This window comes from Halyomorpha halys, unplaced genomic scaffold (assembly GCF_000696795.3).
Source record: "Halyomorpha halys isolate HHAL.00 unplaced genomic scaffold, Hhal_1.1 Scaffold760.1, whole genome shotgun sequence".
Taxonomy (NCBI): Eukaryota; Metazoa; Arthropoda; class Insecta; order Hemiptera; family Pentatomidae; genus Halyomorpha; species Halyomorpha halys.
In genome coordinates this window covers 98206-123793 of record NW_027106953.1, presented here as the reverse complement: position 1 = coordinate 123793, position 25588 = coordinate 98206, and the positions used below count along the sequence as shown (strand labels likewise).

The window sequence follows — 25588 nt, the reverse complement described above, 5'->3', positions numbered from 1 at the left end:
ATATAGTTGCTTTTCCGAAGAAGGGAAAGTTGGCAATCATTCTGGATCCCACCGTGAGATATGAAAATAACGACCTTGACCAGGCAAATAAGGTAGATAGGGAAAAGAAGGAAATCTAGGTTAAATGTATCCCTTTCCTCAAGGAGAAGTTCCGTGAGGGTTCGGAGAACTAGACTTCAACGTGAGAGGCCTCTGGTTCGGAGTCCGTGGAACGATTCCCAGCACAACTAGGAGCTCCATGGAGGAGCTAGGGGTCGATTTCCCTAGGCTAGAATGACAGAGAATATAATACTTGACTCCCTGGGAATCATCCACCACCACATGCATGGAAATTAATGAGTGGGAGTGTTATCCAGAGGAGGGATGGCATGCATAGCATATCTTATTTGTTGTTTTATTTATTTACTACTTTATTATTTTTGATATTCTAATATTTGTATATAGGGTAATTTGTTGAAAAAATGAAATAAGGGTTGTAAAATGGAGTGGAAAGAAAAGAAAGGAATAAATTGAAAATCTTGTGTTTAGTTTGTAGACTGGTATTAATTATAAAAGAATACTGTGGAAAAAAAAATGTTATCTTTCTATTATATTGTTTTATATAAAAATATGTAATTTATATATGTCCGATCACGGATTGATCAGTATGCTGTGTAATGTGCCAACCCGATGTATTTGGGCAGCATGAATGAATAAATTTCGTTCTCTAAAAAAAAATATACAATATGTAGCTACGGTCCATAAAGGTTCATGTGTTCAGTTCTTTGTAAGGAAGCACTGTTTTTAGAACAACGATTATACAAGGAAGTTATTTTTTTCAAGATCACAGAACCCACAGGGTTGACTCAGGGCTACAGTAACAGAATAAATAATTATCTGCCCAGCCGTATCTGAAACTGGGTCCTTGTAATTAGTAGCATGGCCAAACCTCGTGCCTCTGCGATCCTCCGTCATCTTTATCTGTCCAACTCCGCTTGTTCTGTCGTACAAGTATAAATTCTTTTTTTAAAATTTCAAACAAGATGATAAAAATAAGTAATCACTAGTATTTTACAATAAATGGAATAGTTCGTAATTAAATAAAAATCTACAGAAAGCACTAAGACACATACCGACACATTTGCTGATGTCAAATGCACCCTTCTTGAGGCAGGTGTCTGGAGTTGGGCAAAAACATTTTTCTTCCGGGTTCGATGACATATCGCCTAGATCAGCAGTGTAGTGGTTCCCAGGAATGCCTTTGTAGACTATTTTGTGTTTGAACTTGGCACCGAGGGACCTAAACAAAAACAAACATTGTTGAGAATAACAGAATACCTGTTAGTTACGTGGTAACATAAAGACCGATATTTTTAAATAAAGTATTTATTGACAATTACAACTGAATTTACATAAATATACATCAAGTAAATTTGATGTAAGATCATGACTACTCATTGGTGGCATTCTAAAAAAAGTTTTACATTAGAAGGTTTCAATGCCATCTTCTTTTCAAGCGCCTCGGAGGTTTGTCAGAAATGGAAGAGGAAGCAAGGTTACAAGTTAGTGTGTTTGGATGGTTAGGGAGTTTTATAAGGGAAGGATTGATATTGGGTTCGGGCTATAACGGTTACATATGCAACATTAAGGTCTTTATGTATAATTATTTTTGTGACAAAGTAAGGAGCATTGAGGATTTTAATTTCGGATTTAGTAAGGATTGGATTAGAGAGGAATTCGATGGTTTAGTGGAGCCCTAAACCTCATCGCCGTATGTTCAGATTGGCCTTATAGTTATGTAAATCTGTCTTTTGTAATGGAGTGGAAGTTTAGACCGTTTGTCTAGTAAATGTTGTAGAAGTCGGCATCGACTTGAAGTTTCCTGTCTTTTCAGTCTTATATAACAATTATTCTTAAGTAGAGTAATAAGATTGCTGGCTATGGACAATTAGGTTTTTGTTTAGACTGTCAGGCAAGGAGGTTATAAGACTATTGTTTTAAGTTATAATTGGCTATTCCTCTCTTTGTAACTGTCTTTCAATGAGTTATATAACTCTATAAGTTATGATATAATCTCGATATGACTGTTAATGAGTTTTCTGAGAAGAGAACTCTTGGCGACTATAGGAAAATCTTATCCCCACACATACAAGTTAATTGTTATAATAAAGTTTCGTGGCGATGGTTCAATATTATACAACGATTAACATGTTATCTTTCGGAAGTATACTTCTGAATTTAGAGATCAAATTTTTTTCGACATGTCTCGCGACTTTGAGTTGACTATTTAGGATGAAAATTGACAAAATAATTAACAAAAATTAAAAAATAATTTTTTTAATGGCATTGAAAAAACTGAAGTTATTAACTACAATAAGTTGAAATAAAAGAAATGATATTAACAAATATATTTGTAAACTACACATTGAATAATAATCTAAATGTCAAGTTTTATATATAAAATAGATTCTAGGAAGATAGTTCGGTTAGCGGTCAAGATGGTACAAACAAGTAGAAAAAACTATTAATTGCTAACCAAGGTTTCGCCCCATTTTACGGGGCTTCGTGAGGACTAAATGAAAAGAAAATACAAACATTGGCATCCTTTAGATATTTGAATTCGGTGAGCAACCACAGAGAACTATAAAAAAAAAGATACACTATCTCTTGACTTGCATGCGTTACCAGCATCGGCTTATTCAACCATTATATGGATATATGGATGTCTATTGTCGCAATATTAGGAGCTGCATAATAAGAACATAATGGGAGATCAGGTTTTGGCCTCTATGAAAAATATTCGTTTTGAAGCTTTTTTATCAATTGCTACACATTATTAGTTTCGTAAGTCGTTATTTTCAAAATAAATTCAAAAGTAAATTAAGTACGAAAATATAGTTTTTAAATAGTTTCAGTAAATATTCGAAAAAAAACACAATTTTTTTTTCCTATCCCAAATATCATTCCATAGTATACAGAAGTTTGTTTTTGTTTAGTAGCGTAAAACATCTGTGCCTTATTTCATTATAAAGTACAAACTAATACTATTAGTCTTATACAATAGTAACTTGTACTTTAGTACTTTTTAACTCCTGTAATATCAGTAATAGTCCTTCGTATTATTAAAAAAATAAGTATTAGTGCAATCACCACGTTGTTTCTATACTTTTACTATGAACTACTATGAACTTGCATTATGAAACAGGGCCTAGGAGTCATCAACGCCATTAATTTCTTATTTATTTTCGCTTACATTTGTTAAATTATTATTATTATTGTTTATTATTTAATTTTTATTTATTTATTTTCTTTTTTTGTCAGTTTGATGTTATATTTGTGACGGAAAATCTTCTGATTTCAAAATAGAAACAGAAGTAAACATTATCTACTACCACTTTTTTTTTTTAGTAATTACTTATACAAAATTTGATAGCTTGAACCTAGACTCAACATTCGTGTTTCTGGGTTTATACAGGTTCTTAAAAATAATGAACCTGTTTTGAAGATTGTTGTAGTAGTGCTTAAGGAACTAAACAGAACGACCATTAGAAAAGAAACGTATTTTCAAGTTTCTGATACTTGTGTATATACTCTGCTGTGTCTCACTTCTTCCTGGTTCCAGAGGAAACATTTTTCTTTCCTTTGCTCTTAACACACATTTTTTTCAGGAATATTACCTTTTCGATTATGAGTAGAAAGTACGTGAATACTGAGTATAAATTGTTGTCAACTATCCACGTACTAAACCATTATGGTTAAGACTGATGAGTAGTTTGGTAATTGATTACGTGAAATTCAGAAAAATGGTAGTAACATGTTATCTGTAACTGCATGTACTTCAAAACCATTTAATTGAAAATTTTGAGCAATTTTACAATTAAATCTCTTCGTATTTAAATATGATGAGGTGTTAGACCATTACTGGTTTAAAAGAGTTGCTATCGGTTGATTATGAAATACAGTTTACATACAAAATATCATGCCGTTTTCCAATTTCAGACTCTTTTTGAATATTGCTCGATTAAACTACCTTAAGTCTGCTTTTCCCTTTTTAAGCAATTATTTCAAAAGTTATGTAGGACCGTCGCTCCCTGGAGGTCTTAGTGGGGTGGGTCCGGCTGGCAAGGAATTCCTTTTTTTTTGGTTATGGTGTCTCCTCTTGTGAGATTGACATGTTCATAATGGATATTAATGTTTAGTATTGCATAAATATTTCTATTTTTGTATTGTGTATTGGTTTTTGTTTGAGATAATAAAATTAATAGAAGAGTGAGAAAAAAAATTAAATTCAATTAAAGTTTTTTTGAGTACAGAGTGCAAAGTGCAATAATATAGTTATTTCCTTTTTAAAAAATATTTTATTAAAAATAGTGAAAATCAGGCTCTGGCAGATCATTATTTTCTGTTCTCACTGTAGCCGTGAGTCACTCCAGTGAGTTCAAATCACGTCCTTGCACAACCGTTGGTCTAGTAGCACTTCCTTTCAAAGCACCCTTCCTGGGTTGTAGGGATTCAGATTCAATTATTTTTTTTTAGTAAGATTTACATAATGTATTGAATGTTTGACTATGTTTACATTACTCTTCTTAAATATTGATTGATTTCAAATATTTGTTTTCAAACTGGTTTTAAGGAATTTTAATTATGTAAATATGGCTAAATGAAATCGGCTCATGCTTTTTAGAAAATTTTAATAGTTTTAATTAGAAAAAAATAAAAGTCCTTTTTAGAATTTTATTGAGTCTTTTTTAGAGTTTTATAGAGTCTTTTTAACAGTTTTATTGAGTATTTTTCAGAATCTCTTTAGTTTTTTGTTACTAAAAAAAAAAAATGCGTATATATTGATAAAATTTGACCACTAGAAGCATAATACATTCTTTATTCATATATTAAAGATTACGCTGCCAGAATTAATTTAGTAGGGAGTAATAAGCAGTTTGATGAATTTAAGTTCTCTATCTGTTGACTAGTGAAATAAAATAGGCTCAGTTGTTCAAATACTACAACCTTATCAACAGAGCATCCTTTCTAAATATAGCTGGTCACATACTGTGAGTAAATGGATCGGATGAGATACCACCTATGACCACTGAGGTAATATTGCAACAGTAGTTTATGTTTTTAATCTAGACGTCGTGGGTGGCGTTGCCTCATATCGTTTATTTTTAGTGCATCATCATTGAAATTATGATCTACACTGAGGGAAGCGGGAAATGGAGAGAAAGGTATAGCATCTAGTTCACTGCGACGGCCTCTTAGAATTTCTAAGAGAATAAAAATCCTATGAACAACATTTTGTTAATAGGGTATACTAGGCAACGCAGACATTGAACTGTCTGTGTCGTTCATTTCTTTGAAGGACTTCGCCTATGAAGGACTTTGGATTTCTCACCCTCTTTCTGGAACTTTTTCGCCTACTCGCTTAGACCTCAATGGTTACCGCCCAATGAATCTACAATTTTATAGGGTTTCCTTAAAATCTACTAATTTTAAGACGTCCAATTCTTCTCCTTTCAGTTTAACTTCCCCTTCCTAGTCTTCTTTTAGTTATTTGAGTGTAGCTCAAAGGACCAAAGATGTAAAGTAACTTCAGCCTTTAGCTGAGTTCTTCCTAGTTTGTTTCAATTTTGATGTAACATTGAATTTAACTATACAAAGTAAATCTTTAAGTCTTTATTGATGCCATGTTTGTTATCTTGCTTCATCATTGAAATCAAAATCTTCACTAAGAGTAGCGAAATGAAGAGGCAGAAATAATGTCTAGACCACTAACATCATTGGTTTACACTTACAATATATTTATAGTAAAGCAAACTCTTTTTTTTAAAAAGTTATCTCTGTTTAGTACACATACAGGTTTCTACGGTATGAGTTGTAAGAAAATCTCTTCCTGTTTGTATGCGCTATATTTTGAAGGATGGGGATATTTTTTCTTGGGTATCTCGTTCACTAAATGCGAAAACAGGTAATATCCATAAAGTAAATCGAGCGATGGTAAATGTCACATTGGAGCTGGCGAGGGGCCGTCTGTGGCTTAGGAGGTTGAAACGCTGGTTTTTCCAACCTAAGAACTGCGGCAGTATTTTTTGTCAACCTAAGAACTGCACCGGTTTGAATCCAGTCTGGGGGTTGACTTGTTTTCATTTCTGCCGTGGTCCCACGAAATGAAAACTTCACCTCTACCATGGTTAGAATAGGTTGATTACCCCTAGATAACCTCCCTATATGTCAGCAATGGCCAGGAAGAGGCTAATAAAAAAAAAAACTACAGTGGTCGCCCTAAATCGCTGTGATAAACAGTTTTGAATCATTGGCGATTTCGAGCGATGACTCATATGAACTATTAACATTTAGTTGTTTCAAAATATCAGTTTCTAATGAAAACTAAAAAAAATTATTGCAATATTTCAATAATTAAAATCTAATAGGTTGGAACCATTTTAAAATAAGAGAACCACTGGACTGTAGCGTTACGCTATGGACGCCCCTTCAGTAACTTTAGATGCAATATTGCACGACTGAATAGAATACTGGGTCTGTTGTTCTTATAATTGAGGGTGCTAAAGTTACTAAGTTAATGCCAAATAAGCAAGATGGGTACATGGTTAGTACATAGAAATAATGCAGTAGTGTACCTTTGTAGTGTTAAAAGAGTAAGTAATAAACTAGAGACATTTAGAGTAATATGTGTAGTAAGTAACATGTATTAATTATAAATATGTTCATTTTTTAAAAATAAATTAGTTGTTAAAACGAAGGGTACACTTTACTTCTTTTCTCCATCTTGCTTATTTGGTATTAGTCACTGTTTACATTGTTATATTTATTTTTATCTTTGGTAATATTGTTAACTGCTATTTCCGAAATTAATTTTACAATTTATGTCTGTGTTGTCTAACCCTTGTGTATTTACTGTTCTAAAAAAAGGAAGGAGTGAATGTAAAATTTAATTAATTTGGTAAATTTTTCAAATAATGTTTTCTAAGAACAGTTAATAAAAAATTAATTTATTTTAAGATAAACATAAAAATATAATATTTGATACAATTAAATTAAGAAAGTTGTTTAAATAAAAAGCAAAAACAGTAAGCATTATTTCTTAGAATGTCAAATGTTTAAAAAAACTGAGAATTAATAGTAATTAAAAAAACTTTATTACTAACAACATTTTAGCTCGCTTTGTGCAACGAGAAATTTATGCAATTATTTTAAAAGGTTGATGAAATTGTTTTAAAGTAGCATTTACATTATTTTTTAACTCTCCCTAAAACTTGATTTTTCAACTACCTCTCCCCCACAAAAAAATGTTCCAAGACACAGTCAGTGCTATACTACTCCCTTTTGGGCACCCTTGTCATAGCGAAATAACTAATACTTCAATTTTGTAAAGATCCCCATCAATCGCTTAGTTTTCGAGATTTAAAAAAATAATAAAGGCAATTTTTATTTTTTCATTTATCCGCAGGACTATAAATAACATGATGTCGTGGTGGAAATTATTAGTGAAGTGAATTTATTTTTTAGATGTTTCGTTTTTGCACTCCCACCCTCCGTGGTAGCCTTACCTAACTGACTTTTTAGACAATCATCGCGAGTAAGTTGGTTGATGTAAGACATGTCACAATATTAAAAGAGGAAATCATTACAAAAAAAAGACCATCCTTTCTAGCCGGACCCACCCCACTAAGACCCCAGTGAGCGACGGTCCTATGTTACTTTTGAAATTTTCGTTTAATACGGAAGGAAGAGACTTAAGATAGTTAAATCGAGCAATATTTAAAAAGCGCCAGAAATTGAAAATTATGTTTATAATTTTTCAATTTGTTAAATTTTTTTAGTCTCCTTTTTTAAGGTGTAATCAGGGATACCATAAAAACACTTGTTTAATTTAATACTATACGTACCTCTGACAGGCACAGAGTTAGTAATAATATTAATATATGTATATTATAGTACATTCATACATTTTTAAATATACACAAAGTTCTAGTATGAGTGAGAAAGTTTGGTAGAAAAGTTGGGAACGAACAACAATCTCAGATAAAACTAATTGTTCTGGCATAAGCAGCCTTTAAACTGATATGACTCGGTTCAATAACTGTACGGATTGATTTGTTATTTTATTTTATTAAAACTACCTATAAATTTAGGTACTTGTATTACTAAATAACTTATAGTAATATTGGCTCCCAATTACCTGCATAAATCAGGAGCGAAAGATACTATGTCCTCGCTGTCGTCAATGAATGGTGGGAAGATGGTGGAGTCTGTCCCCCTCAGCGCGTTGCATTCAGGTCCACTCCAGACATCCTGGATTTCCTTGCCATTGAATTTGACAACTGTACCGACCTCTTTGGCGTCCCTCACACCTCTCTTCACCGTGAACCTTCCTTCATCTATGGTATAGTTTTTCTGGAAAACAACACATATATTAAAATAAAAATGAATAATATTAACTTAATGTTTGCTATTTTCTTTTTTTAATATTTAAGATAAAAAAAGTTCTGTGAAAGAAGTACCGTTAGTTAAGTTATTGAATAAATCTAATCGACTAGAGCTATCAATACGATTATTCCTACTCGTTACTATTTTGTTTGTTTATTTAATTTTGATGAATGGTGTAAAACATTACTAGTCATCAACGCCATTAACATCTTATATTTTCCCATCTGTTCGATTAGTGACTAATTTCATAGTTTTATCATCGTCATAAGCTACTGTTGAATGCAGGAATGTTTTGTATGTTCCGCATACATATAATCTAAACCAGTGAATATGTTGTATAATTTAATCTTGTACGTCGAATGATGCTGATGATAGTCTGATATTTGTAAGTTATAAAGAATTCCGGCATTTTTTTAAGATTACGAAAAAAGAGGGCTTTATATTCAGCTGGTACTATATTTTACTAATTTAATGTTTCTATTAACTAGTTTGAAGTGGCTACTGATATGTAATTATTAATAAATAGTATTTTAATTCACCCATGCATGATTTAAATAATTTAATATTTTAGTTGAATGTACACCGCAGGAAAGAATAAAGTGGTGTAAAGATGAGATGAAGAATTAAAAATACAAGCATAGAACCTCTTAGTACAGGAGAAAAAAATGCAGTTATTCACCCCAATCTTTTATTACTATGTTTGATTACTATTCAAAATTGATGAGTCTACCAAGCACAGGTAGGGGAAATAAAAAAATGGCGTCTGTTTCAGAACGTTAAAAAAAAGTTATTTTTCATTTTGAGCTCTATACCTTTGAAACTATCAACAACAATAGAAAATCTGAGAGAACATAATTTTAAGTAGAATAAATTTTCTAAAATATAAGCTCTTCATACAAAACATAGCTATTCACGTTCAATATATAGTTTTTTAAAAATCAAAATTTCATTAAAAAAAGTTACTGAAATATGCATTATTTAGTGAATTTATTTCAAGAAATCCATATCTCAAGAACAACTCGACGTTATAATTTCTATTAAACGCTCGAATGCAAAGTTTAAATACATAAACGAATATCTTAACAACTACGACTCCTACGAAGATGCGTGTCATAAATTACTTTATAGTAAATTGAATTAATGATTGGAGAAGATGATCGGGGGGGGGTGCGGTCAGCAAAGAAACAACATAAATAAACAAAAAATATTTATGTTGTTTCTTTGCTGACCGTACTCTCCGACCATCTTCTCCAATCAGCAATCTACGGTCAAGTCAACTATCTACACCTCATTATTCACGTTTAATACTTCATGATATATTATAAAATATTATAAAAACTACTACAGCTACTAAGATATGCATCAAAGACTACTTTAAAGCACATTTAACTAACTTTAATTTTAGTGCTAATAAATATAAATATAAATATCTCAAAATAAATTCACTAACTACTGATTTTTCAATACATTTTTTTTTTTTTAGGAAATTTTTCTTTTTAAAATGCTATATCTCGGGAACTCTTAAACGTAAACAGCTATATTAGAGCTCATATTTAAAAAAAATCACTTTACTTTAAATGATGCTCTCTTAGGTTTTTTAGCGCAGTTGGTTTTTTTAATGATATAGAGCTCCGAATGAAAAAATAATATTTTTTAACGTTTCAAACAGATACGATTTTTTATTCCCCCTATTTGTACTTTACAGATTCGTCAATTTTGACTAGTAATTGTACATAATTTTCATTAAAGTGATCAAATATTAGTGATGAAATAACTGCCTTTTTTCTTCCCCGTTGTTGTACTATCTGTTATCCAATTGAAGATTAGATCAGTCATTTTGGAAACACCTCATCTCTTTTTTTTTTTTTTTCCAAAGCTGGGTTTGCTATCCAGACTTGTTGGTAAGTGCAAGTCCCATCTATTTCTCTTAAATTATAAAATTAGCAGTTGCCTAAGTGCTTACATTAAAATATATACAAAAATATGCGATTTATAATATTAACTAAAAGATATAAATTAATCGAAAGATACAATTATTATTTTGCAAAAATAATAATAAAATTACAAATGTGTTTAAAAGCCATAAAGGAAATGTACTAAATAAATATCCAGCTAAAAATTAACATTTCTTTGTTGCTATAAAGCTGATATCCCTTTTCAAAGGTTTGATAATTTTATCAAATCCGCTTAGTATAATACCACTCGCTCTGGATCGGAACTTGATGGTTATTGATTGCTCTTTTATCAAAATTTATATATAAACTATATATTACTGAATTTAATAACAACAAATGAGTGAATACAAGCCTTGTATCAACGTTGTAATACCTTAGGATATTTTTTTGTGTATACCAATGATTTTATTTTTTGGAAATGTATTTTTTTTATGATTTATACAATTTTAATAAAGAATTAAAGATTAATCACATTTTTTTTATTCCTTTTTTTCTCTGTGAAAATTATAAAAATGAGGATCGCTGTGTGTACATTGGAAAATATCAGAAAGAGTTCAGAAAAAAAATCCTGATAAATAACCTTAAGATGACAATATGAAATGGTGAAGATTATATATATATACGTTTTCTTAGATAATGTGATTCACCTTTATTAAATTTTTATTATATCCTCCTTATATATTTTTTTAATTGGCTTGTTTCTACAGATAAAAGTATATAAAATACATTTTGAATACAGTGATTTATTTTACGATAAAGAATAAAAAAATAGATGCATGAAAATATCAAAGAGGAAATATTATTTATACAATGATACATACTTGTAGAGAATCTACGCAATGATAGAATTAGAATTACATTTCTAGTGTAGAAGATCTAGAGGCAATTTTCTTTTCAGATGCCTAGGTGGATTACCAGGTTATGAAGAGGATTCAAGCTAGAAACAAGTTGGCTTGGCTGGTTAGGAAGTTTATCATGGACGGATTGATATCTATCCTGGCTAATTGGCTACATATGGAACATTCAGGTCCTGATGGATACCTCGATTTATGACTAAGTAAGGAGCATTAAGGATTTTACGAAGGATTGTGAATGGTAAGGATTGGATACGAGAGAAATTTTATTATTAAGGCCTTATTATGGCCATATTAAGGAGTCTTGTAATTAGTTGGAAGTTTAGAACCTTTGTCTAGTAAATGTTGTAATGTGTAATTGTAATTTTGAAGTTCTCTGTATCTTCAGTCTTGTGTATGGATTCTATGTTAGTGGTTTGTTCAGATCTATTCGACAGGAATAAGTGGAGTATTATGAAATTGTAATTATAATTATAAGTATGGCAGGAAGTAATAGGTTAACGACCAAAGGTAGAGGTGATTTGATGGGATTTACTTTAGTTCCCCAGTTTTGATACCATTCTAAGGGTGATGATGTGAGATTGAAAGGTTTGGGATACAGTGGAAGGGTCATTATTCACTGATAAAACACTTATTTCATTGGTATAAAAAAGCAGAATTAAAAAAATAATAATAATAAAAAATTTAATTTTATTATTATATTTGTTTATATTCTTTGTAAACCTGTTTATATATAAAACTGAATCATATCATATTACATTTTTCCATATATTCTCTGATTTTTCCATTTCTATTTTATTTCGTGTTAGAATCAACGTGTCTCTCATCTCATTTCAGGATAAAAATGTTTATATAATTAATATTTTCAATTTTCAGACTTATTAATTAATATACTTCATTTCTATAAAACCTTTAAAGGAAAAAAAGGCACAACATTCATCATATTGGAAAAATGCTTACTACGTACATTTGAATTATTGATGAAAATGTGTACATAAATTTATATGTAGTAAACAAATGGTTATTTAATGAATTATAATTAAAAAAATTAAAATATAACTATAACTCTCATATATATTTTTTTACCGACGCATAAAATGGGTGATATCGGTTTTTTAGCTTCTTAGGTTTGCCGACTACTAAATTAGATCATAAGGAAATGATCTATTTAATATGACTCATGGCCCCCACTACTGTAAGACATTAAGACGGCAGTGTATAGATCGACGTCGGGCAGTTAAGGTAGCGTCTTGATTATGATAAACTGTTTTTTTAAATTAATAATTAATAGTGAATAATTTAATTTTTTTTATAAAATTTTAAAAATAATAATAGCCAATGGTTTTTTTTCTTCAAATATTAATTTGCGTTTGTCCATTCTAAATCGGATAAGAAAATTATATTATTTGTTACTATGGGAGTATCCCCTGTCCGCGGCTGATCAACCGAGATTTTACAAATTATACAACTGTCCATTTAATTGCACTGCTCGTTACTCAAATTGTATAATCGTAATTTATATGAATTCCGTAGTTCAGATTGTATTTTTTTCAGTACAATTTATAAAGTACACTTTCTTTTTTCCCATTAGAAGTAAATTATTTATTTTTTTAAACCCATAAATGTCATTGTTTTTGTTATAAACTTTACTTTTATCTTTTATTAAGAATTATTATATTAATCTTAATTTTTTTTTAAATTTATAACATTGTACATAGTCAGGGGTGTCTTTTGCATAAGACTATACCCCCCTCTCTATAATCAATTGTAAAAAAAAAAAATGTACCTCTACCAGGTTGATCTGGTATTAAATAAATAAATAAAAAAAGTTCAAGCAAGAAAAAAAAATAATTTCAAGTTTTTATTCCAACATTTTAATTTGTGTTCCACCTTATCTGTAAAATAATGTATTACACAGTAATCACTAAAAATTTTATATATTATAGAGAGATTATTTAGCAACTAAGTATTTCGAAAATTGTTTAACTATTTCAGTTAGGAAATTCTAAATTACAGCATTGTAATCTAGACAGTTTAGTTAATAAAACATTAGGATTCTTTTTGGAAATACCACCTAAACGGGGGAAGGTTTAATGCGGTTAAATAACACTAAGGTTTTTTTTTACGAAAAATTTAATTCAATTTTCACGAATTTTTCTATCAGCCTCCTACTTCGCTAAATTTTTTCTTTTAAAAGATTTTTTATAATAAAGTTTAAATATATCTTTCTCCAAAACATAGATAAATAGATAATTTTATGACATAATAAAATATATAGAATAATAATAATTAAAATATGGATAAATACATAGACTCGTAGATAAGCTCCCTTACTTAACAAGATTTAAGCCCATATTATTGGCTGATAATATAAACTGAGATCTAACTCTAGTATTGTAAATATATGATCCGATGAGAAATTAAAAAAAAAATTGTTTTTCAGCTAAAAAAAATACTATAGAACAATTCTTATTTACAAAAAATATGTTTAAAAAATATTTGATGTGGGTGTAACAAATGAAATTTTATTGAAGTACTATTTTTTTTAAACAAAGAGTTAATAAACATCTAAATCGTGATCTAAAAAGTATTTAAGAGTTTACCTCCATTGTCGTTCTTGAAATTCAATGATTACTGGTTGCAAGTCAGTTTGATGTTTGATATTTGATTCATAATTCTCGAAGTTAAGGAATTACCGTTAGATTCAATCTACATTTCATTTATTTATAAATATCCAATTATTGAAATTAAGAAAAAAATTGATTTTTTGTTTGTTTGTATATCATTTTCAGTTTTAGTTCATTAAAACTACTCACACACCAAAAATGAGAAATTAATAAAACTTAGTAAGTGAATTATATAATATCAGACAGCTCAATTTCAATTGTAGCAATAACTAATCCTAAAAAACCCGTTCTTTTGGATTTGAATTCTCAATATGGTGGATCCTTTAGAATAAACATAATCCAAACGTGTAATAAATAAATTGAAAAAGAAAATATAATGATTCATTAGCAATTTATATGATTAAGTTTGCTTGTTTTTACCTTGCAGCATAATTGCACGTGTCTCTCATTAGAGGAAGCGCTACAATAATGAATTATAACATCACAGTTCCATTCGATTCTCTCTAGTCTTATGAATGAACAATTAAAACAAATAATAGTAAGGAGATGGTCGAGGGAGCGGTCAAAAAGAAGAAAAAAACCGTTTTGAACTATTTATTTGCCGACGTTTCGTCTCACTTTATAGGACTTTATCAGGGCTGAAAGAGGTACAAAACAACTAAAAATATATTGAAAATGAAAGATAATAAGATGATAATAAACTAAGGCGTGGTTGAAATAATGTAAATATAAGTGCGAGATTAGATAAAAACGAACAAAAAGAAATAAAAATAAGATTTGCAACAATAAGTATATGAATAAAAAAAATAATAATAACATAGAGTATAAGATTAAAAATGAACAGGTGATGTAATTAATAAATTTTAATCTAATACTCTATGTTATTAGTATAGTGTATATATACTTCTTGTTTTACATCTGATTTTTATACATTTTTCTATAATTTCTCACTTATATTTACATTATTTCAACCCCACCTTAGTTTACTTTATCTTATTATCTTTGATTTCCATCATATTTTTAGTTGTTTATGTATCTTTTTTTGTACTGATGAATCCCTGCCAAGTGAGACGAAACGTCGGCAAATCAATAGTTGAAAAAAAATTATCGTTCCTTTTTTTACCACTCCCTGACCATTTACTTCATATTCAGTTACAGTTAATCATTTTTTTATATACAATTAAAAAGAATATTATTTTGTGCGCCTGTAATATTATTTAGCTTTAGTCAAATGAGTGGTAAAACCTAAAATTCACCAGTACGTTTTAGGGAGTAAACCATAGAACCGGGATTTTACCAGCTAATATTAGGATTGTCACAGTACCTTGGTGAAACCGCTCCAAGTGTGCTATGCACGTTGAATTGAATGTTCGGGACGAAGTATTACTGAACTAAAAAACGAAATGAAAAAAGTAAACTTTTCTAATTTGTTCTAGGATGTTTAAAGAAATATCTATGTCCTTCATACTGGTCTCAATATTTTCCAAAATCAGTCAATTTGTCGTTAGACGGCTATTTCTAATAGTATTACATAAAATAATAACACAGCTGCATAGCATTCATTATTATATGTATTATTATTATTACACATGTATTGTTTAAATATAATAATAGATACTGTCTCTACAATGTTAAGTGAAATTACTTAACTATCACAAACTTTATTTTAAAACTCTCTCCCTCTTCATTCACCGTGTAACGAAGCAACGGTTATAAAGGACAAAAATAATTAACAAGTGTTTATTTTTGAATAAACATTTTTACCAATTCATTTCGACTCAAACTAACGTGAATCTTTTCACTTTTTTGAGACAGGTTATTATTGTTAGCATAATAAGATAACTGTAATTATATATCTATTGTTTAAATAAAATTAATTATATCCAAATTAAAGTCTGAAAACATTCTTTATTTTCTGAAGAGTCCAACGCTCCGGCCAATTCGGCCATCCTCAAGGACAATCTATCACAAAACAGCTTTTATTATACATTTATTATTAACGATTTTAGCAATTAACAATATTATTAATAAATAGTATACCTTAAAACCAATTTAAACTCACGTAAATTATTTTAAAAATATTTCTAGTCTATTCTGTGCAGGTCACAAGTTTCAGTCAAAATTACCCTATGAGATAATAAAACATTAGGGAAATATATTAATTTATTAATAAGCTATCCTTAGGTTAAATTTAATTAACTATTTTGTCACTATTTCATTAATATTAAACTGTTTATTGTAATCAATTTAAACCAATTACACCTTGCTATCATAACGATATGTGTAACCTTCCTTAGGTTAACTCAATGTCAAGCAAGACTTTTATTTTTTTCAAATTTATTTTGGTTAAAATTATTATTTTTTTTATTCCTAAAATGCATATCAAAGATAATTTTAAATATTAACATAAATATAAACATAAACACAAACAAAATAGGTAATTAGACTTAAGTTAAGGATAAATTATTACTAAATTTTTATATTTCCCTGATGATTTGTTATATCATACGGTAATTTTTACTGAAACCTTGGCAGAATAGCCTGCAGACATTTTTTGAAATAATTTATGTAAGTGTAAATTGGTTTTTAAGGTATGATATTTATTAATAATATTGTTAATTGCTAAATTGTTAAAAACCGTTTTATAATAAAAGCTCTTTTGTGATAGATTGTCGAATACTTCCTCGTTTAGAGAGAGAGTTCTGAAATAAAGTTTGTGATAGTCAAGTAATTTCACATTCGACAGTTTGGCATTGTAGAGACAGTATCTAGACAGCCAGTCTGATTGATTTCTGTTTCCATTGCATAGTTTATCGCTGTTTTTTACAAAACTGTCTGTTTCTACAAAATAAAAGATATATAATTGAATTTTTATGTCTGTATATGTTTATAAATAATAATCATTCTCGAAATGTGTCCCAGAGGAAATTTTTAGAAATGTCGATAATTTTATTACTACATGAAGATATTTAATGATTAAATATTTAAATAAATTGAGTTAGTAAATTTATTAAATTTTTTAAAGATCAATACCTCTATAATGAGAATTTCACTGCTTTTCTTGAATGCTGGACCATCTGACAAGTATTTTTTAAAAATTTTGTTTGAGGTATTCCATAGATGGAGTAATGTCGTAGAGTGGAATTAATTTGTAACTACTCCAATAGCTTTAGGAACGACTTCAGTAAAGAAAGTAACCGCATTATACGTTAATATCTTTGGAATACGTCACATTTTAAATAAAATACATTTTTTTTCAGATTTGGCACTGTTCAAAGCAGTGATAGGAAGGCTACAGAGTAACAATGCCATCTAAATATTTAAACTCTTTAGCTATTATTCGATAAAAAAAACGACTAATCTGGTTGTAAAACTTCAAAAGGAATAAAATAAATCCAGTATCTTATATTTGTCTAAATAGCAAATAGTATTAAAAAATACTAAATAGTAGTCGATTTTTTTTGTAAATTAATGGACAAACTGAAATCCATTTTTAAGTTTTCTACTATATAAATACTCCAATATATTGACTAAAACTTAATAAACAATAAATATTTGGTCATACATCCTGATTTTGATAGTTAAATCTAACATCCACTGAGACTTGGAATAAACGTATACAAAGAAAATGCAGTTAAGGGGGACCGTTAGATGAAGGTGAAGTGGGAAGGTTGAGAAAATGCAGTTTTTTATGCACCTCTTTCTAAGGTACTAGATGAGATACTGTCCTCTTGGGGTGCATTTTTAAAGTTTTGCAAGTAAAAGTAGTCAATGAGAAAAGTTTTACAATAATATCATTTTTCATTGTATTTTTAACCTTAATTTTTTCCCACCGGTTGTACTGCTCTGCTATTATATATATATATATATATATATATATATGTGTGTGTGTATATACCATTTAAGTTTAAGAGATTAAAACAGATAGAAAGATAGAATATATTTCAATAAATTTAGTTTATAGTTTTAGCAAAAAAAATGGTACCTAAGTACTAAAACACATTGACTTTAGTGAATTCCTATTTTTGTCATTGTTTGGTCCATTGATGTACTAATCGAATTAATTGATTAATTATATAAATTAACAAATCCACGAATAATTAAAATGATTTAGGGATCGTTCAATGAATTAATTAACTTATTAGCTTAGAACAGATATTTAACTGAAAAAAAATCTTAAAATCTTTTAAATCCGAAGATTTACAGTTATGATTAAAGTTTTATTTTGAACCAAGCAAAAATTTTATTTTTGTTAGTAAAAGATTTAAAAATAAAAAATTATCTTACAGATTATGATTTAATTTTAATAAAACATCAAATTATTTTGAACTTAAAAAAATTATTTTTAAATAGTAGATTTATTTTAGCTTTTTTAAAACTTTTCCAACTAATTTGTCAATGGAATAAAATTTATTTTATGTGGATAGAACAAACAAAACCAAATAAGATGCAAAATAAATATGTCTTTATGTATCTTCAAATGAAAATAAATTTTGCTTATACAATTATCTTATAAGCTTGATTTTACTTTAATCTAGCAATTTTTTTTTTTATACCTTTTTACTTTGGAAATATTCTTTTTCGAAATTTTTAAAAATAAAATTTATGGTTCATATACTGTGACGAGCTCCCTCAAAGTATTCTAAAAATAACATTACCAATAATTACAACTTTAATACCTCATTATTTTATAATAGTTTTGTTTTTTCATTAACAAAATGATTCTGTTTAAACAAGGGTTTTAGTTGATAATTTATTTTTGTAATATTTTTTGACAATGGTAACGTGGATCATAGAGTACATTCACAGCATATTTACAAATATGTAAATTAAATGATAACCAAATAAGAATTAAAAGATAAAAAATAAATTAAACTCAAAGTAAAATAATATTTTAAGCACATCATTCCTATTTACGATATTTACATTCAGCCTGGGGAACTCCGTACCGAGCTTTCCCCCTTTCACTTGTGAAGGAAAGATTAGAACTCCAGAAGATCCCGGCACTTCTCTCTCAATCACGTAACTAGTATTGGTAATAAAATTGTAAAAAAAAGACCAACGGGATACCGATACCTCGAACTTAACGCGGCAAAGTAAGTATACAATAATTGAATATTTATTTTAATCATTATAATGAATTATTTCTTCATTACGAAACCTTGAATTTTTGAACTAATCGATACTTGAAACATACCAGCAGGGGAAGTAATATTTTTAACTTAGTTAATGAAAATTTACATAATTATGTGTTTCATCACTAACCTAATTAATGAAAAATTACAAAACCGTTCGCGAAAGGAGGCGACATTAACGAAGAGTGACAAGAGTACGCCTTTGTATAATTTATGTGATAATTGGATCTCATGACACCGCCGCGATAGGAGGCTATCTATAAATTAATTCTAAAACACAAAGCTATGTGACAATCGTTTAAATGAGAATTACAATCGAATATTCAATTATAATTGTTATATATATATGACGGTTTAATTATAGCTCGAGAAACTTCACGTAGTAGAATGCGTGGAAGTGGGTCAGATGGATTCGAGGTTATCAGAAGATATGGGTCTATAAAGACAATTAAAAATTATGATTAAAAAAAATGGTATAAAAATCGGACCAAATCAGATTCGTGTATGTGCTCTATGAGACCCACAATGGAATGAACAAACAAAATAATCAATAGTATGGGGTTGTTTTATATGGTAGTTTTCGCAGGAAAGATTATTTAGTTAAATAACTTTATGAAATAAAAATATTTTTATTCGAAATATTCACCATCATTTTCTATAATTTTGCCTCAATGTGTTATCAAAAGGGTTTTGTGAAAAAATGAAGTCACAAAATAGTTTTTTTTCACCTGAGAATCATTTTCAAAAATTATATCTTTAAAGAAGTCCAAAGTTCAGAACAGATGAGAAAGTGTTGAAGATAAGTCTGTCGAATAAGGTGGGTGTGGAACGACTTCGTAACACTGCTCGTTTATTTTATTTACGGGATAACAAACTTAAATAGTGAAGACTAAAATGACATTATTCTTCACTTTTACAAATATAACATGGTTTAGTGGTTACCGATCTCTCTGGGTCTCTAACTGTAACTGTAACTGTCTTAGCTAGCCAGAGCTAGTATATATATGTACACTTGAGAAAACGGGGTAGGAAGAACATGGAAATAGGGGAAGGGGTTTGGACCAATCAGTTGATTTAGAAAATTAGGTGGGTCCTAGAGAGCCTATGAAATTAGAAATAAATATCTGGGAGGGGGAAAAGGCGTGTCTAGAAAGACGGTATCAGGATTTCCAAGAAATATATAATTTACCCCACGGTTAGGAATGCCATGGACTTGTGAAAACTGACACATGTTAACCATAAAGTAGTTAGACAAATGCAAGTCCATTGTGAGATGACAGCTCATACCTGCTCAAGTGTCAGGTATTTTCCTTCATGCAATGATATAAAGTACTGACACATGATTTGAACAATGAAAGGTTTATGGTTAGTGTCTGCCTAAATGTGCCAGATGTTCAGAGGAACAACTGTATAGTTTATAACGATAGTCGTTGAAGACTATTTATAATAATAGCTGTTAAATACAATAGCGTTGCTTAACTCATGCTCAGTCGCGAAACACGAGTCGTCGTGTGAGTATAGATAGGTCCCTTCTCATTAACTAATGCAGGTTATGTTTTTTATTATTTTTTATGCGTTATGTCAATACAACAATACAGTACGATGTGTATGCTATAGCTTCATCTCCGGCTAAAAATGAAAAATGAATTATTCCTACTAATGACCACCACACAGACACCGATAATATTTCTATGAAAATTTGATTATGACATTTTTTGCGGTCTTTCTTTAAGCACTGACCTCACCGACACCTATTGTTATATACAAACTATTTTTCATCATACGTGATTATCTTTTCGTACGAAACGTATATTTCATAACGCTTCTGCCGCTCATTAGGTTCATGAGGTAACCATAGATCGACCTTTTTGTTTTACTTCGCCAAGTGTCGAGAAGTTGTTGATGCACTAGTATTCAGCTCTTTTATTGTTTGGTAGAAGTTTTCGTCCACAGTAAGCACAAGTTCATCTTCATCGAGAGCGCTTTCTATGGAATAGTTATCCAAACCTGTGCCATCAGCCTAAACGTTTTCAAACCACTAAAGAATGGTCTATTTGTTACAACACTTTACTCCGAACGCCGTGGTAATTTTTCATACAGATGGTAACCCAAGCTTAATGTCATATTATCACTGAAATTTAGAGTAATTAAGGAAACAAGTTTTTATTTAAACGTAAAAAAAATATTTTCGTTGAGAATTATATTATTTCATCATACCTAATACGCATTTTCTTCTACACTTTTTCCTGAGCCGTCTCCATAGTGACTTTCTTACAGTAGCCTTGCTGTATACGAAACCATTCCCGAAAGTACTCCAGTTTCCTGGAAGATTAAGGCGAGGAACTGAGTTCAGCCAAGCTGGTAGGGATTACTGAGGGTAAGAGAACAACGATTTAAATGCTGATCTTTCGTTGGTTCCGGGCCAGAAGTGCTTGCAACGTCTCTTGGAGTTGGTCTCAATGGGTAACAAGGTGCTTATCGATAACAATATAACAGAGGAATACTTTATTCAAAAACAACAAAGATATGCTGGCCAGGTTCATTGGACTGCTACACAGCATACTTATTCAAATCTAATCAGACAATTTTTCTAAAATCTTCCAACATATAGGCATAATATGTAAACGATATATAATAATAGTATATGACTTTTTTCTTCTTTCTATGCTTTATTAATTTGTTTTCCTTTTTTTTCTCTTTTTCTCTTTCAACCCAATGTAGCTTTACTCTTTTTTTTTTTCTACTTATTTCCTCTCTCTTTAACAGAAATAAAATACACTTAGAATACAAAATAAACTAACATTCATTCTAAATATATAACAGGTGCAACTGTTACATGATAATATTAAAATTGTTTGCCCTCAGCAGGACTTGAACCTGGTTGTTTGTCCACGGCTTCACATAAAGCTAACCCACTTCGTTTGGAACTACATTCTCGATTCTACTACCTTAATACCTCAATCTGAAACTGAAGCATTATTTGAGCTGACAGTTCTTTGGAAAAGAAGAAACAAAATAAGCCATATGTCCCTCAAGGGATCCTAAAGTAGCTGTTTCTTAATATGGATAGGAGTATTTTAAGATGGGTGACAGGTCTATATACGGAACATTGTCCGCTAAATAAGCATCTTTATAAAATGAGATTGAAGAAAGAGTCCCCTATCTGCAGGTTCTGCTGGAAGGATGAAGTGACCATGAAGCTTACCACATCATTTGCACATGTGATGCAGTAGCAAGAACACGATTCCTCATCTTCGGTAAGGAGTAGTAAGGAGTCCAAGGTATCTTGGACCCCAAACTTTGCGAGACAGTGGATAAGGATCAGTGTCCAGATTTGCAAAGGCAATTGGCCTGTTTTGAGCAGAGGAGGGACGGCGTACAATAGGCCCTCTGTGGCCGTGGTGCTTCTTTGCCGGAAGAAAAAAAAATAAACCATGAAAAACGTCTTTAGAACGGGCAGTTTTATTTTACTAACTTTTTTTTAACTGATTTTTTCTTTTATATATTCGAGCCAACCAATAAGTTAATTCGAAGAGTAGGGACGTGACGGCCGTGCAGGTTGAGGCGTAGGTCCCTGTGCGTTCGGTTCGGAACGTTGTGAGTTCAATTCCCACCTGGGGCAGTTAAAAATTCATTTTTCGACGGTCCCGAAGAATGAATCTTGACACTCCCACCTTGGTTAGTACGTTGCGGCTACCCAGTTAGCCACCATGGGTTGGCAAAAAGGACCACTAGGCCCACTTACCGGACTTGTTTCCCACCACCAAATATCAGTACCAGTAACTCGAAGAGTGATGCGATTCAAAATTCACTTTCTCTCCGAAATCGCCTTTAAAGTTTTTAAATCTATTATCCTAAATAATTTAATGTATTTTATTTTATATATTACTTTTTCAATTCTTCAAGATCGGTTTTATTGTTTAAATTAAATAATTTGTATCCGATTTAAGTTTCAATCACTCTTTATTTCTTTAAATGCTCAACGTTTCTGGCCATACTCAAGGACAATCTTGAGTATAAATCCACGCCTCATTCCAACTTTTTTTCAGGCTATCCTTCCCAGTTTAATACATTTAGTCAAATTAACCTATTTTGTCACTTTTCAATTAAATTTTCCAAATTTTCACAATAGATTAACTTAATACTATAATCATACAAGCTTGTTTAAATTGTTGGATGTGAGGTGTAGCTTATGTTGAAGATTATACTAGGCTAGATGGGCCGAAACGTTTGAAATTTGAAGTAAGCATGAAGAGTGTTTGAGACTTAAATTGAATACAAATTATTTTATTTAAAAAATGTATGTTAGGTGAAAAACATTTATTTGGCAGGAGACTTAGTAAAATCTTCTGTTTACTTTCAGCTCTAAATATTACAAAATTTTTTATTTGCGAACGTATTACATATATTTTTATTAATATTTATTTAATGAAACGGTGCTCATTATGTACATGAAAATTATATCAGTTAGAAAAGTAAATATCATTATTAATTTAGCCATTGATGTTTTATCAAGAGAGAGAAATACTTTATTTATCTATGCTGCCTAAATACATTAGGTAGCTATCTCACATAGCATACTTATCAATCCGTAATCGGACATATATAAATTACACTATAATCAGAAAAAAAGAGATATATAGATAAATACAATAATAAGATATAATAAACAATTTTTTCCCCTCTACAGTTTCCTTTTACAATCCATTTCGGTCTGTACAACAAATACAAATGTTTCATTCATTCCTATTTTTCTTTCTCATTTCTGCTCCTCCAATTTCACCCCTTCACAATTTTTCAATTCACCCGCTCAACAAATTCGCTCTCCGGAATTCACCCTCCTAGATCCTCTTCAGTGACCCGCTAAACAAATTCAATATTAGACGGTAATGTGAGATCAGACGATCATTCATAGTCACAGCAGTAGATCAGTTTACCAAGAACAAACAATTAGATACATTTTACGAGAATAAGATTAACACATAGATTAAAAGGAAAATATAATAAAAAACCGGTTACAGGAAACACTTGAATGGATAAATAAGTTTTAAAAAATAGTATTATTATAATAGTATTAAATTAAAAAAATTAATTTTTCTGATTTTCATGTTTTTCTCTTTTGACAAAATTTATATATATACATTTTATTTTATATTGCCGGAGGTATAATCACAAAAGCGCGATTTAAATGAAAAAAAGTTTCAAGAAGAATACTTTATACCCTCTGGGACTTAAATCCTCCTTTACAGCTGAAATTGTACTGTGACTTGACATGTTGAAACAATCCTTGGCTTGAACATAATCGACACTTTGATGAATCCTAGATAATTACTAGCAGAGTAGCGACGAGCAAGGTTCTTAAATGTTTTCGACAAGAAAGAACATTTTATTTATGCATCCAGTTGTGTTAATGACTCAAAAAAGAAGCAAGTTTTAAGATTTGAAGTGCTAGGATGAAGTGCAAGTTGGATGCCAAAACAAATAAAATCGCAAAAGCCCTTTAGATTCGTTTGCCATATAACCCATGTCAGACCTCAATATTGCCACTTCAAATAACATTTTCTTGAAAATTTAGCAACAAACTGCATGCTTTCATTAGGTTAAGTGGATTTGGTTATATCACATATCAGAGAAATACATTATTCGGTAATGCTGCACAAATACATCAGTTTGCTAAAACAAGCAGAATACTTGTCAATAAACGATTAAATTTATAAACACCATCCTTATTAACGAAGATATTTTTTATAAAATACCTTTTTTCAAATATAATTTTTTTATATAAAAGAAGAAATCGTTTAAATAAGTATGTTGTGAGTTAATTGATATTGTGTGACTTTAAATTAACTATATTTTGAAGTCCTAATGTAATGATATATTCTAAAACATCATTAAAAAAAATACATGAGTATTTTTTATTATTAGTTTATTCAACTTGCAAAATATTTTCTTATCCTTTAAAGTTACACATCTCATTTTAAAAATAAACAAATAAATACAATTCAAGGAAGTATTTTATTTTTATTTTTTTTAAAATGACCACTCTACCATTGTTATAAAATTGAACGCAAGAATGGAAAGCAACAATACTGCCGGAGAACCACTCAAGTGGTGGCGATTTGTATGCATCACTGCCTCCAGCCCTGAAAAGACAAAAAAAAAAGAAAAGGGCTCAGATATCTCTTTTACTTGCAGTATCTCACAAACTTTCTTATGAATATTAATAATTTGAAACAAAAGAAAAAAAAACTTATACATTTCTTGTTACAAGTAAATTTGTTTGATTTTTAACAAATCGATAAACGAATGTAATCATGAAATAGTTTCCTTGTTGTTGGTGAAAACGAAGTTTCACTTGGTTTCCATGTAAACAAGGGTTTAAGTGTTCCCTGATTAGTTGATGGAACAGAAACAGAAAATAATAATTTGCAACAGCCGGATTAGAACCCGGGTCCTTGTAGTAAGTTGCATTGTGCCTTTAATTTGGTTTAAAAAATGTGTATTATGATTATTTACTTTATAATAATTTTATTAATAATAATTCTCACAAAAAATTAATACCACTAACATCAAATACATACATATTTTTTAAA

The 25588-nt window shown here is 30.0% G+C and overlaps 1 protein-coding gene across 2 annotated transcripts in view; it reads right to left on the bottom strand.

The window, feature by feature from the left end:
- LOC106685968 (sensory neuron membrane protein 1) overlaps positions 1-25588 on the bottom strand; it is a 96502-nt gene that overhangs the window by 25907 nt on the left and 45007 nt on the right. For both annotated transcript variants that reach the window (XM_067045237.1, XM_024360529.2), the window contains 2 exons: positions 8177-8391; positions 1113-1279 (listed from right to left, as the gene is read on the bottom strand). In XM_067045237.1, the coding sequence (XP_066901338.1) occupies positions 1113-1279; positions 8177-8391 (382 nt within the window). The remainder of the gene's footprint in view (positions 1-1112; positions 1280-8176; positions 8392-25588) is intronic.